The following is a 16,197-nucleotide window of genomic DNA, read 5'->3' as shown; positions in this document are numbered from 1 at the left end:
AAAAGTCCCTCCCCAGCTTTCTTGTAGGCCCCTTCAGGTACTGGGAGGCCACTATAAGATCTCCCCGGATCCTTCTCATTTCCAGGCTGAACAGCCCCAACTCTCTCAGCCTGTCCTCATAGGAGAGGTGCTCCAGCCCTTGGATCATCCTCGTGGCCTCCTCTGGACTCATTCTAACAGGTCCATGTCTCTCTTGTGTTGGGGGCTCCAGAACTGGATGCAGTACTCCAGGTGAATACAAATACAAAGCAAAAAATGAAGTGCTATTTTTGTTGTGTTTACTTTTCCACTGCATCAGTATTTAAATTATACTCAGACCTTAACCTGGTTTTCCAACCAAAAGCTCTTGGTTCTTTGTTGTTGGTTTGGTTTGGTTTTTGTCTTGCTTGGGTTTGAGTTTGTTTTTTGTTTGTTTGTTTTTTGTTGATTGGTGAATTTGAAATCTGAAGTTGATCTCTGATGAAGTATTGTCATAAGGGTTAGGCAGGTCGGAACAGGAACTCCACCTGAGTATGACAGAAATATAAAACAAATTCTGTTTCCAAATCATGATCTGTGCCTTGCAGTTTATATTTACTATTTAGTTTAAACTCAGTTCACCACCATCGTATTGTTTTAATAAGTATGTAATTGTACTAAGATTATTTAACATTATTATCTGGTTTTATCCATAGCAATGTGTAAAGTCAAAGATTTCAATATAATAACAAATCTGTAGCTGATATCTAAGTCAAGTATTATTATTTTCCTAACTCCTAAATTCAAGATCTGGTGCTTGGTCAAAAGCAAAATACTGATAAATTATATTATCAGGCCAGGTTGACAAGTATTTTAGATTAATATTTAAGCCTTCTTTTCAAAAAATCACTTAAGCCCATGTCTAAACTTTAAAACTATGTGTAACTCAAGTTCACCACAAGAAACTTCTTTTGGTGCATTTACTCAACATAGTAGAGGGTTTTAGTAAACTGAATAGGAAACAGAGCAAATGAAGAGAAAAAACAGAGATTTACACTTCAGTGTACACCAAGCTCTAACCGCAGGCAGCAAGACAATGAGCATGTCCCAGAATAAGCACTAAACTGGACGGATGCCAACATTTTTATTGCAAGTAACCTCTTACAGCTGGAGCCTATTCACTGGAAGGAAAAGGCAGAGCCACCAATGACTTCAATGGCCCAAAACCAGAGTGCTCAAGAGTGGAAGCATTAGCTCATGGTGTACTTCTTGGTAAAATCCTGGGGAGTTTGTAAACACAACAAAATAACATAAAATGTAATTGAAGATGATGTTTTGTTTAGTATGATTCACCCTAAGTCAGAGTTGGGTCTTTCTGGTTGACTGGTTGGTTGACACTTGCCTCATGCTCCATGCCATTGGACAGTAGATCAGCATTTTCCAGAAGAGATGCTGTACTCTGGCTTCACTTGGTCTTACCAATGGTGCCTATATGGCTCCTAAAATTCCACCAGAGCTACATCTGGGAACATATTGTGTTCGCAGATGCACCTGTTTACTTACTATAGAGGAACTGCATAGAAAGTCACTCCCATTTCTTCAATAAATTCCTGCAGGTGTTATGTTTAGCCCAACTGCTAGATGCTGCACCAGTAGCAGAAAAAGCCAATGTGTACCCTGGGTGTCCTAGTCCTTCCAGTTGTTCCAGGAGGTGGACTTTAAGCTTCATTCTCCAGATGGACAATTAATAACCTAAGGAGGGCAATCTATAGAGGTCCTTCAAAGTACTGTTTGCCATACTGGGAAACATAAATGCAGATGGGTGCAGCTGCCTCAAATGGTAGCTTTGTTATAGGCCAGCAGAAAGAGCTGAATTAGGTTTGTGACAGGTCCACCAGTCTGCTACCTAACACAGACCAAATCACCATGTTGACCTTCTCTAATCCTTGCCTATCTAGCTGTCCTTTCTAACCTGCCAGTTTGCATAATACTGAATTGCTTTTTATACATACCTGGTTAGATAAGGCGGAATTTTTCAACCGCAAAATGCAGTAATATGTACTGACTGATTAAAACCAGATTTTTTTCCAGAATACAACCTCTTAAATAAAATACAAATTTTAAGAAATATCTAGGCAGACATCTGTAGAAGCCAGAACTTTAGTAACACTGCATAAATTGTGGTTCTTTAGATGAGCTTTTTGCTTTCTCTTCATATAAATGTCTGTCATTACTTATGTACAAAACTCAGAAGTTCAGGTTTTGAAATGAATGCTACCCAGATCTTGCTTGTGCAAGATTCGATTAAGCATCTCATGAGCAGGAGCTCTTGTTGAACTCCTGGTTTCAAGTACGTTCCTTGTCCTGGGAGGGTGGAAGTGGATGCAGCCAGGGTGCTGCAGGACAGCTGTGCAACATTTCAAGTTCTCCTTAGCCCCCTTCACTGTACTGAATTAGCCCATGGGGAAAAAAATGAGCTTATGAACCCTTCAGCTCTCCACAATAAGTCTTTCATGACATGTTTTAAATGCAGAATGTCTGGTACTTGTGCTCTTTTAAAGCTTCAGCTTCCAGTTTGACTACTGCATTGAATTAAAAAGAAAAAAAAAATCAAATATATTAGGTCCTAAAATATATCTACAGTTTTGCAAACCTTTATTAACGCACGTATCAGTCCAAGACTGGTTTTGGTTTTTAATTTAGTTAAACGCTTAATCTAGTCTTTCTTGATTCCTGATTATTATTCTGGTCTTTCTTTGATTAATGACTCACTAGAAATAGGGCTGAACCAACTCCCCAGATCCTGGCCAAGTCAACATTTGGATATCTTCTAATAGTTTAATTGGAATGAGAATCTCTAAAAAAGCTGCTTGTCCTATATAGTCAGTTTTGTCACTGTCTAAACTGGGACAAAGTTTTTATAACATGTTTGAATGCCCTCAGAAAACAAATTCCTTTCTCTGTTTAGAAGAAAATGTTAACTTCTTTTCATTGTTTGTATGTCCATTTCACATTATACTACTGAAAAAAAAAACCTAAGCAGTGTCAGTTCCATTAGCCTGTGTTCTTGGTAATCATGGTCCCTGGTACAGGCAGATTAGTTTTGAAGTGTATATATATTGTTTCTTTCCAAACCTAATACTGTGCATCAAAGGAAAACTTTTCCTATAGTGTACTATGTATGACTCTTGTCTTATCAGAGGTCCCAGCTGTGAAATGTCTCTTATGCTCTGAGGGAGGGAGAAGCAGTGATGAAGGATGGCTAGAGCATGGCAGCAAAGCAATTCACAAGGCAGGTAACTGTAGTTAAATCAAAGGGCAGAGGTATGGCTGCAAGTGGCAAGTGTCCATGGTATATTTGAGGGCATGGCTTTGCAGAGATATGAGAGTGCAGTTGTAGGGTTTCCCTAGAACATTGTCCTCACAGTTAATAAAGGTTTTGTGTGGTCAAGAACCTGAAATGCTTGGATTTTCTTTAATGTTCACAATGTTCCATTTTAAAAAATGGTTAATAAAAAAGTAAGCTACATTCCTATGAAATATGGAAATAGGCCCAACGTAGTTAACATCGTTTAAGTCATAGTGGCTTCAAATGCAGCTATTTTTATTGCACTTTTAATAAAAATAGTCCTGGACAATTAATTAACAGTATAGTATCTCATGGGTCTTTCCTTTTGATATACTGTAATCACTTGACACAAAAGTCTTAGTCCCCAGGAGTGTATTAACATCATAGCTGTTATTTCTTTTCACATGGATATGTGGAGTGCAGTTGTCAAGCCCTGCACATTTGAGACTTGAGGTCAATCATTCCTATTAACCACAAATGTTACCCATTCCCTGGCTGGAGAAATACAGGGTTGAGCATGTGTATCCTACGGAAGAGCAGTCATCTGTTTCAGGACAAGTACATAGAATAAAAATTAGCTTAAGTTTTTCCATGTGCACCTGGCATGTGCATTTAAATAAGAACACCAAAGGAAACATTAAACTCACATACACCCAAAACCTGGCTCAAAACCATGCTTGAGATTCTGGCAGTTCTTCTGGAATTGATTGGCAACTTTTTAATAGATTAGACACAAGTCCTGGAGGCAACAGGCCTAGTTCATAGGGTATGTCACCACAACAAGGTGGAAATGTAGTGGGAGCACATGCAAGCATAAGTTCTTTGCTTTAGGAGGAAAAACAATTGCAGTGAAGATGTGGTTGCATGGACTGTTAGTGGCAGGGTGTATATCTATGATCTCCAGCCAGCCTGCATGTACTAAAGACTGATCTGCCATGTCAACACCGTTCTTGCTGCCCCGCTAGCTTGAGTAAATTAAGATACAATCACACTTCTACTTTGTGGCATTTTATTCCTCATCTCTGTCTTACTGCAGTGTAACTGTGTGGCTTTTGGTTGCATACTTTAACCAACCAAATCTGAAAATATATAACCTCCATTTCAGATTGACTATTTGTAAAGAGATGATAGGAGAGTGGCTGTGGTTCTCATCAAACCTATATAATTACTTAACCTAATTTCTGCTATGCAGGGCTCTGATAAACCCAAGAGGCTCTCCAAAGTTGTTTTCTTCTTTAAACCAGGAGGTAGCCTCAAAATATGCCTTACTGTGGTCAGTTCTACACCAGGAGCAAAGGAAATGCAAACTACTGTCAATGTTTGCTGCCAAAGGGCTTTGGTCATGTTGGATTTGATATAAATGGTGAGCAATGTTGTTACAAAATACTGTCCCACAGTGTGTGTGAGTCTTAGTGTGTGCTGCAGCTTCAGTGGATTGGTTCTCAGAACTTTCCAGTAAGCAGTGAGTGGGAAGTACAAATGTGTACTTACATTTAACAATGGCATGAAAAAGAATATTTTTAATGTGAAAAAGACAGTGGCTTTACTTCAAATGGAATTTAAAATCTCATTGTAGCTGATAGCTATCTATTTTATCTTGTGGCCCTTTGAATAGACATTTTTATGCTTCTGAGAATATTTCTGGGATGTTGCCGTTTTCTCTGCTGTGACGTAAGGCAGAAGCACACAAGTCAGTGTTTTTCTTCTTAAGAGGCTTACATTAATTTATTTTGACAGCATTTTCAACCCATATAGTAGCTCAGGACTATCTGTTTGTGCTAGCAATGCTTTGCGTGAGACTGTTAATTTGGCAAAGGGCATGGGTTCACATTTGGTTTTCATAGACTGATAGATTTAAAGGCCAAAAGAGACCATTATGATCATCTAGTCTGACCTCCCCTTCAATCAGGGCACAAGCCTCACGCAATTGTTACTGCAACAAGATCATTACTTCAGTGTGAGCTAGACAGCAGCTTAAAGAAGGTATCCAGTCCTGAGTTGCCTTCCTCTAATTTTTAGCATTAATTTTTTTCATCTTCAGACTCCAGTCCCTGGATCATATCATTTTATAGGCATGCAAAGTCAAAATGAAACATCATCCTCAACTGTCTTTTTCAATTACATGTCTGTAGATTCCATCTACTTGGATTTATCCCAAGACTATAGGAATATTTATGTTGTATAGTTGTCAGACCATGCTAAATAGACAGTAAGCATTCTTTTCACTTTATACTGGATACTGTAAAAACAATTGAAAAGCATGCATGGAATGCCAGGATCTTGGGCTAGATCTGCATTGGCAAGTCAGGAAATATTCAGCCTGGCTTCTGGTTTTGTGGGCAATTTGCATCCACTGAGTTGACATGCATGAAGCCTGTTCACATAGTGAATGCACAGCAACTATTGTCCTTTTAAAAACCAACCCCTGCATTTCTAAGATCAGTTTTAAATAGACACATAAAGACAAATATTGGCAAGTGACAACAAAAGATAAGGAAAGGCAGGTGGAAGTGTTTAAGAAATTATCTATAGTATTTCTAAAAATGCAGTTCCAATCTGGTTCACCTAAGAGAATGGCAGTAGAAGATTAGGTAGGAGGAGGGAAGATACTTTGAATAAGCTTATGCTGTCACTCATCTTCATATGTACTCATCATAATGCAGGAACACACTTTCTCCAGACTTAAAACCTGGCTATAATTCACTGTCCCAGGAATTTTGGCCTACTGCACTGGAACAATTTTTCAAGATAGCCAGAGCTCCAAATTTGGTGTTGCAGTTTTACACAACCTGGGAAGTTTCAGGTGTGGATGTGAAAAGGGTTTGTGACACTTTGGAAAGTCTGAACAAGTTAAAGTGCTTCTGAAATCTGAAGTCTTTCAGGCACTTTACAGCTCTCCCTCTACAGAGTAAAGAGTGCTGGGCTCGAACTCCACTTCTGGTAAATACTGTCGTGTGGTAACGAAAGTGGTGCCATGGTCAGCATGGGAATGGAATAGGGAAAAGAACTAGAGGAAGATACTGCCAAGAGAAAATTTGGGTAAACATACTGCAAGAATTCATTGAGTTTTATGACCTTTAAAACTTTCAAGTCAGGCCAGTTTTAAGAGCTGCCATTCAGTACTTTCCCTAGTGAAACTGGAAAGATTGACATTAATTTCAGAAAGCAGCTGCCAGGTTCTTGCTATTTGGTAAAGCATTAATATAAACTGATGTTCTTCAACAGCAATTTATCGATATTCTGATACTTCTTGACTTTAAAAGACCCCAATCTCTTGCATACCAAACTGCAAGGAAATAAAATTCCAGGCTTTCCAGTTTGAAAATTACACAGTTCAAGGAGCTGGAGCACAAGAATGCCTTAACTTTAATTTTTGTAAGGCAACTCAGTTGATTAGTAGCTATTCTCCATTTTCACAATTGGGAAATGCAGAGGACATCAGGAGACCTATGTGAAACCATAATAATATATATGGGTTTATGTTTATATTCACTGGATAGGGAACTTATTCTAAATTTTTGTTCTTTATCCAGGATTTGAAAATATCCTGGCTATAATAATATATATAAAATCTGTTGGTAAATAAATTTCTATTTCAGAGAAAATACTTATTCTTCATATATTAATGGCCTTAGTTGAAGACACTTTCAGGTTATTTAAAATCACTGCAGTATTCCATAACAGCTTTAAGAACATTTTTTCTTCATCGTTTGTGTAAGTCTCAAATGTTAGCATTTATCGTGTCCAGTAGTACATTGGAAATTAGGCAATCTCTATCAATATTATACATTTTTTATTTCAAATCTTTTGGTATAAAATATTAGAACATGTAAAAAATGAATATGTGGGCAATAAGAAGGTATATAAATATAATTTCAATTGCACATTTGGACCCCCGTAACAAACCAGTTTTTAAAGACAAAGGTTATCTGATACTGTAACTGTATATGTTATTTTGACTTTGCATGTGAGTCTCAGCTCTACAAAGGGACATCTAACAGCACAGCAAACATGCCTTTGCAATTAAATGATCATTCACTGTACTGCTTATAGAAACACGAGATAGAGCCCAAGTTGTTCGGTAAAGAATGCCTGTTCTTGTTACTCTTGTTACTCTTGTTTTAATGGGCTATAAAATAAATGCAGTGTAGAAGGTATTTTTACAGCCAGACCTTGTGATACATGATATGCATGGTTGTGCTGGGGAGAAAACTCCAAAATTATGTACTTCAAACACCCATCACGCTTCTCGGAAGGGTTATATACATGAAGCTATCAAAATCCTGTGCTATCTGTAATACTCCTCTGGTGTTTACAGCCTCAGCCCTGGTAAATGCCAAAATACGTATGGCTCAACAGTGACATACTGCCAGCTTCATTTATTTGTAGCCTTATGCAAGCAGGGGTAAGGAGACCGCAGGGCTGCAGAAAGGGAGGGCAAGGAACAAAGCGTTTGAAAGCAGCAAGAACTAGGCAGGGAGTAACAGCACCAGAAAACACACACGAACTCACACACATTAAATGCATGCAGGGAGGTGGTAAGGATGGAGCGGGGGGGAAAGGATGAGAGAAGTCAGGTGGGTTAATAGTAGCTGATGGGACTTAAGCGATGTAATGGATAGATAGGGGGGGAAAGCGGTAGCGTTAAGAAGTCCATTAATAAAAGATGAGAAGGGATGAAACTAATGAGCTCTCTGCAGAGACACTACAGCCCTTGTGAGGAGGGAAGCACGGAGCCGAGTGCTGGTATTCTTGTTCAGTACTTCCTAGGTACTGGGGACTGCTCAGAGGACAAAGTACAATTAAAAGGCAGGGACTGCCAGCCTGTCAGGAATGCTATGCAAGGGACTAGTCTCACACACACAATGGTGAATAACTATGAGCAACAGCTTGTCATGCCAGCAGTCCCCAGGATTTTCAAAATGAAATATATGTCCCTGAAGTTACTGAAATAAATGAGCATTTACAGTCAGGACTATTTTAATGGCTTACTGCTTTTTTTTTCTTCCTTATTTTTCTGTTTTATGTACCCAAGTTATATTTACAGGGCTTTCTTATCTCTGTGGAAACTTTGCATTTCATGCAAAACCAGGACTTTTTTATGCCCATGTGCTTCCAGAAGATGGAATTTCATGTAAAATAGCAGCTATCATGGGATGTATAGTAAAAGGGAGGAGCTGGTAGTTGCAGGTTCCATAGTGCCCTGCAGGGTCCTGCTCCTAAGGCAACCAGACCAGGGAGCAGGTCACAGACATCACAGATCTCCTCCTCATGCACTTGGATTTCCTTCCTGTGGATACAGAGGAGAAAGGAAGCTGAAATATTTGTTTCTAGACCTCAATCTCACATGCAGTTTTACAGTGGCCAGAATTTGGCCTCAGATCTGGAAGATGGAAAGCACTCCAAGCTCCCACAGTTGCAGATATTTATTGCAACCCTTATCAGTTGATAAACACAGACACAAGCCACAAGTTCTCTTTTAAGAACAATTAGCAAAGGCATAGTCTGTGAGTAGACATTTAATTCTTATGAATAGAAAGGATGTTTTCCTTTAGAATTATTTATTAAAAAATATAACTCTACTGAACTAGGGAATTAAATCAATTAGATCAGTCTGCCCCCAGCACTGTGAATCCCAGGAAGAAAGTGCTGACCCATCAACTGGGTCCTTAAAAGTACAGTCCCAAAGAAGCACATGCTCAGAGACCTCAATTAGCAGCAGACTTTTAAATTCAGATGTTAGACTGAGAGCAGGAAATAAGGGGTCAAGAAGTGTTCTCAGACAAAATAAACCACTTTTTTTTGGTCAAATGATTTTACCGTCTACTATTCTCCTTACCCACCCCCCCTTTTTTTTTTTTTCTTGACTAAAACTAATTGCTTAATCTAGTTTTCAGTAAGTCCTTAGAAACTTTATTTTCTATAACTCGCTCTTATCTTGAACTTTCCTACTCTCTTGTCTTGCTGTACTTGTTGCATAGACAAAACATCTAATGGAGCATATAAAAAGGAAAGTCTCATGTTAATTCCTGTGTAACTACAAAATTCAGACTCTGAAAGTATATCAGTTTTTCAGCTGTTCACCTAAACATTAAATTCTTCAAAATGCTAATGTGTTGTTTTCTTTCTTTTTGACAGCAAAATTTGGAGAGTAACCTCACCAACCTTATTAAGAGGAATACTGAACTGGAAACTCTTTTGGCGAAACTCATTCAGACCTGTCAACATGTGGAAGTGAGTACTGACCTCCATTCGAAATACTTGTAAACTGAATTATATTCACTCCTAGCATTCAGGAACAAAAGTTTAAACAAAAAAAAACCAACAAGCGCAGAACTAAATTAAAGTAGTGGTAAACTGATTTGGAGCTTTTTCACTGATAAATTGTATTCTCCATACAGATGACCTCCTTTACATTCCTTTCTTTCCCCTTTTAATTATGATATGTTTGTATGGCCCTCACCTCTGCAATACTTGAGCACATCACTCACTATCTGTAACTTGTTTATCTTTTTGGGTCTTTTGTGAGGTAGAGTAATATTTATAGGTAGGAAACTAAGGCAAAGAAATAGTAACAACCAGATCCACAACAATATTTAGATTTCTATCAGCCACTGATTTTTTTTTTTTTTTTAATCAGAAGTAAGTATCTAAATGTGGACTCAAAAGTCATACATTAAATATATTTATCTTCAGAAGAAGAAAGGTGCATACCGGCCTTTGAGCTGACTCAGTTACACATTCCACTTTGAATACCACGGAATACCTTTAGCAGGGAGGGGCCTGAATCCATATTTCCCCAAAATCTGGGGGATTTTTTAGATGGAGCTGTGGGGGCTGCTGCTCTACATGCAAATTAAAATAACCACAAACTAATTCAGACATGAGAGCTGACACAGGAGGATATCAGAGTCCAAAACAGACTCTTTTTTAGCAAGGTTTCTTTTTACTTTTTGCCAAACTATGAGACCTTTTCAGTTCCTTATAGTACATTCAAGTTAACAAAACTAAAGCTACTCTGAACAAAAGCTTCCATATCATACAAAACTTGCAAAAGACATCATTAGTTTATGCTTTCTGCCAATAAATATTATACAAACATCCCCGTGGCATCAAAACTTTATCACCAGTGCTTTCCTTGTCAGTCTCAGCCATGAGTCCCAAGTGACCCACTAGATACAAAGCATTTTCACCCTTCCTCCAGGTAAACTGTGTCTGAGAAACACTGAAAGATTAGGAAAGGCACAATATTATGAGGCACAAGCGCTTGTTGACAGATATACTGGATTAATTGAGTTACAGCACGTTCATAATTTGCAGTGCTATTGGTTAAGTTCAGTTGAAGACAGCATGGGAAAGTTAATGTGGTAGGAATCAGAGGAGCTGGCACAACATAAATATTACTGCTTTAGAGTAATAATTCACAGAGAAAAGGTATTTTCAGTTGAACAGCTAATTACTAGTCAGATTGGCAGGGAAAACTTATTTTCCCTGTGAAAAATGACTAGGTTTTCATTTGCATTGCAATGCTGTCTGTTGGTAGGCTTCTGCACAGGACCGTTTCACTTCAGACTGCAGTGCAGTTCCTGCAGCAGCCTCATTTATTCAGAAAAGCGGTCACTGTATGTTCATAGCAGACAAACAGTGTTAAATAATAAGTGTTGTGTAGAAAAGGTATTCCACTTTGAGTATGGTTGTCTGTATATGTGAAAGGAAGCCAGGTTTCTTCATCAGTGCTACCTATGGAGTAGCCCTGGGGAAAGTGAGTGAGGAAGGCAGCCTTAACCCTGAGCTTCTGAAACATGGATATAATTGAAGAGAAAGTTAGTTGCATCATGAACTGCCATAACACAGCCACCTGCCAGCTCCACAGAAAGGCACTCTCTTTTTAGAGAAGCCTCTTTTTCCTCCTTATGAAGTCCAGTGGAAGTCCTCCATAGGACTTCTTCTTTTCTGTCTTTTTCAAACTAAAGTTCAGTCACCTAATTAAGCCTAAAACCAACTTTTCTTTTGAACAGATTCAAAGTCACATCTTGAAAATTTAGCATCTGCTTAAGTACTTCGTTGACTGTGGCAATGGCACATCCTGCAGAAAAAAATGAAAAAAAAAAATCCACCCAAAAACCCCAAAGCCAAGCAAAGCAAACCAAACCAAACCAAAAAAACCCCAAGACTGTTCTTCCAAAGAGATAATCTCATCCATTTTTCTAGCTGCTCCACCTCTGTGGAGCCTTACTGATTTGATGAGGCTCTTCAAAACCATGAAACTCTATCCACAGTATCACACTCGAGGTGAACAGCTTGAGTTCTTTGTAAAGGCAGCAATAAGATCAGGTAGAACAACTGTAGTATCAGCTGGAACGACTGTAGTAGATAATGAGAGACAGAGACAAGACAGGTTTTCTTCCTCTGTATATGAAACTCAGAGCAAAATCCATAAAGCAGATAGGGCCAGGACAGGATAAGGCCATTGCTTCATTAGTGGCCTACATCCAAGATGGGCTAGATTTGGAAAATTTAAAATGGGTCCTCCATCTCCTCTGCAATTCTGCAATATATTATGAACTCTAAGGTTTTGTATTACAAAAAATCCAACTTGTTCAACTGGTAACAGATGTGCTACTGTCCCTGGAGTCCTCTTTTAGAAAATTTTTCTGTAGACAAAAAGCAATAGCAGCAAAGTTGTTAATTAATTCCTACCATGTTTAATTCAACAAATTAGTCTAATTAGCATTTAAATTAGCTAAATATTAAGAAATGAGCTTCAGTCAAAACCCTAGACCTAGGCCATGCTGGAAATCAGGCAAGTGGGGATGTGGAAGTAAACTTTAAAGCTATCTCTGTTTCTCAGAGCTCTGTGAAAACTTCAGATATGATGGAATATCTTCAACATTAGAGAAGCTGAGGCTTAGGTAGATTTTTAAAAAGGCAGTATGCTCTCTTTGTTTGTGCTTCTTTGTGACAGAAATTCATCCCAAACCAGGAACCCCAATGAAGCAAACAGTATATTGGTTGTAACTTTAATGTTACAAATTTAAAATTACGGACTATTAGGAAAAGCTGAATGACTGTAGTACTGTTGTCACTCACTCAAAGGTTGAAACCGAACATGTAGATAAATTTATAGGAAATGCTTTCTTTTTCATTTTTTGATACAATATATCACAGATGATGTAAAAACGTATACAATTTAAACACATAAAAATATAGGTAGTACAATTTTAAAACTGCTTTTACATACTTTGATTTTCTTAATTTTAAATTGTTTAAATAATATTATTTTAATGTTGATTTAGAGTTTTGGGGGTTTAAAACTAGTTGGAAAAAAAAGAAAAGCAGCTTTGGGTTTCACACATAATTTGAACTTTGAAAATCAAGGAAGGAAAGGAAATTATTATTCCTTGTGTTAAAGTAAGGGGTATATAAACTTAGAAAAGAGTTACACTAATTACCATTTATTTGTAGAAATAAATGCTAACATTTTTTAAAGCCTTTGTCATGTCATAAACCAAAAAAATCAATATCACATGAAAAATGAAAAAGGAATGTCTTTTTTGGCTTTTGATATGGAGCAGAAGGCAGAAGATGATGTTTCCGAAAATGAACAACAAACAGGCTCTGTGTTTTTTGAATAAATCAATCCTCGCCAACCAAACCAAATGTTGTCACAGAGCCACTGTTTCTCATCAACCGAGTGAGTTGTTCCCAGCAACCAGCTTCACTGCAGATTAATTATCTTTTGAGATAATATGAAACTATTGTCCGTGCGAATACTTAGTTTATGGTAACGTTTAATTTTAAAACTCCCATTTTCTCAAAGGATACCCCCTTCCCATCATGCAACTGTAATTTCACTGATAGCAAAGGCCAAATCCCTGTGTTTCTGTGTTTTAAAACTAATGTTTATTCCCTTGTGAAAGAGAACTGTTTTCACGTTTTGCTCACATGAGCAGGCAAGGACTGGTCGGGGATGTTCGCTATCTGGAAGCTGGACACTTTCCAGCCACCAGGGAGGGGGGATCTGGGGCTACCTTTCATCACAGCAGTGGAGGCATAAATCTTGCCTATTTTTAGATGGAATTTATCAATTTATGACAAGATTTATCCTGACGGGGGACCTGATCTTGGGAGACTTGAGAAGTCTACTTCCAGTCTTGCATTCCTGTGGGTGGTTCCAGACATATCGACAGGAAAACAGCTGTGAATAAATCAAGCCAAACTTGTATTCTTTAATGCTTTAAGTACAACAGAGATATTATTAAGCATTCTATAATTATAATAAATAATAATATAATGTTAATATGTGAATCTCTGATTTCATGCCTAATATGAAAGTATTGTCTATGCAAATACTTAGTTTATGGTAACATTTAATTTTAAAAATCCCATTTTCTCAAAAGGAACCACACCCTGAAAAGTGAATGCTTAAGACTATAACACTCCTTCCTATCTCAAATCTTTCTATTTCATTAGTAGCACCCTGGCACACTGGGTTTACTCATCTTTCAGACATATCCCTAACATGTTTTTTGGTTTACACTCATTTTTCCATCTTTCCACTCCTCCTTCCACTGTAATCCTGCCTGTCATTTCATGGTTTTGCAGAAACCCCAAAGGCTGTTAATCAGGAAAGTTTTGTTTTCCTTGCTTGGAGACAACGTCAGGTCTACAGCTTCATGCCTTTGGCCAGGCTACTTTCTGCAGAACACCCCCTCACCCAGAGCAGCTTGCTGGGTTGGCCCTGGTGATCCAGCTCTGCTCCTCACTCTGTTTAGGGATGGCAGCTGCGGCTGCCTCCCCAGGGACAGCAATCTTGGCTGCATCAAATGATAAACTGATTCATAGGATAAGATAAAGTTTTCTCCAGAAAATGAGAAAACAAAATAGAAATGCCTACTAATCTGAAATATGTTTATTTGTAGTCCTAGTTCACATCATTCACGCATCTCATAGTATCTGTAGGAAACTTTTTTAAAAGCATTAAAAACCTTCCTGGAGAATTTTATCCTTAAATTTTGTGGACATTCACCCAATGAGAGCCCTCTAGCATGTGGCTAAATCAGCGTCTGGCTCTTAAAAGTCCATAAAAACATCTGTGCATGTTTAAGCAGCTACTTAATTCTGGAGCTATTATAAAGGGGAGATATTTGAGGGACAAGGAAGTAATGTAATTATTTATGCTTCAGCATAAATTAACAGTCTAGGTATAAGCCCTCTACCTCAGCTGAGGGAGAAGAAGCTGCAGCTGAATCCAGTCCCACCGGATGAAACAAGGCTGCAGTAATTTGCTCATAACAAATGTGCTACTCAAATTGCTCATGTGAATATCTGAAAATTTCTGTAGGAGCTTTGGACAAATCTTCCAAACACACTGTTGTAAAATTGGGATTGACAGGCCTAGGGTATGGCAATGTAGGTTAATCCCTGGGTGATAGCACTCCCATGGCTGTACCAACCCCTTGCCAGGTCTCCCTCCCTCCCTCTGACCATGTGCAGGAGGGCCACCAGCACAAAGGGGGTCCTCTTTGGCACACCCCCCTTCCCTGCCCCCCTGACCACTGCAGCACAGCTGCCCTCCCCTGCACACCCACCACCTGCAAGGTGACGTGGGCTGCATCCTGCTCTGCTGACCTGTGGCTTTTCCAGCTGTACGTAGCTCCAGATTTAGCCACTTCACCTGAACCAGGGAAGGATTTAATCCTGTAAGCACTTAGATTCTCCCCTTGGTTTTAGTGTCACAGTTTCTCTGGCTGACAAAGTGCTATGTCACAGCAAATTTGCCTCTTTGTCATAGTTTCCAAGGCATATTGCTTCTATGGATTTATGAGGCTTCTGCAAATGTCTTTTAAATCATGATATTATTTGGCATAAGGCACAAATTCGAGCATAAGCCTCTTTTGCCAGTTACTTTTTTTCTAAGCAATTTAAGTTTTGTTTCTGGACTTTTTTCTCATCTCTTCTAGAAAACATATGATTAAACGTCTGCTGTATAGTCAGTACCATGAATCTTCTCTCATCTGCTAGGCAGAGACATAATCTGAACTCAGCTGGAGGAAAAATTGGAGCAATTATCTAGGGGGGAGGGGGGAAGGAAATAGGTTTTGCCTGTAGACAGCTTTATAACATCTGTATCTCAGTCTTTCTGTTTGTTTTGTTTTGTTTTCAATTCGCCAAACGTCATAGGAAGCAAATTCTGAACACTGCTGCAAAATCATTTTTGGTTGTATAAAGAAGGGAAGGCATTTTTCCCTGTGTAACCCTCAAACTGCTGTATCCTTTGCTTTCTGTTTGTAATTGAAATGCTCAGTTTCTAGCTCACTTCTAAAGATCTGCTGCAGGCTAAATCTCAGCATACAGTTCCCAGTCAAAAATTGGTTTTGTGTGTGTCAATGATGTTTTTTATAGCTATGTTATATAATCACCCGAAAAAAATAAAAGGCAGTATATTGAAAGACCCTTTATTTCACTGGCAAAGATACTGAACACTCACACATACTACACATATTTTAAATCAGTTTAACAACAGTAGTGCAAAAGTGATGAAGATAAGATGGCAGCATGTGGAAAATCCTGCTGTTGCCCTGTTTTGTGTGGCTGATAAAAAAGGAACCAAATGGGAAAATAATAAATAATTAAAATTCAAGTTTCTGGTAAAACTTCAGCTACAAGATAGCTTCTTCAAATTTTGTGATAAAATGTCTCCATAATTTTTTATATAGGGTACATATAGCATTTCTGTTACTTGAAGGACAGCAAAATCAAAACTTGCTTGTCAGTGTGATTCCCTGAGGATGCTCAAATAGTAAAGAGACTTTGTCTGTGACAATAAAAAACAGTGGCTACTCTGTTTTCACTAAGTTTCATGGTAGTCACTCCTTCTTGAGATTTGG

At 38.4% G+C, this 16,197-nt stretch overlaps 1 protein-coding gene across 2 annotated transcripts in view; it reads left to right on the top strand.

The window, feature by feature from the left end:
• LOC104523949 (E3 ubiquitin-protein ligase Midline-1) overlaps window positions 1-16,197 on the top strand; it is a 94,229-nt gene that overhangs the window by 39,290 nt on the left and 38,742 nt on the right. For both annotated transcript variants that reach the window (XM_010166683.1, XM_010166684.2), the window contains exon 2: window positions 9,446-9,541. In XM_010166683.1, coding sequence (XP_010164985.1) covers window positions 9,446-9,541 — 96 coding nt within the window. The remainder of the gene's footprint in view (window positions 1-9,445; window positions 9,542-16,197) is intronic.

The sequence above is a fragment of the Antrostomus carolinensis genome, unplaced genomic scaffold, assembly GCF_000700745.2.
Source record: "Antrostomus carolinensis isolate BGI_N321 unplaced genomic scaffold, ASM70074v2 scaffold5624, whole genome shotgun sequence".
Classification (NCBI taxonomy): domain Eukaryota; kingdom Metazoa; phylum Chordata; class Aves; order Caprimulgiformes; family Caprimulgidae; genus Antrostomus; species Antrostomus carolinensis.
This window is presented reverse-complemented; position numbering and strand designations above follow the sequence as displayed.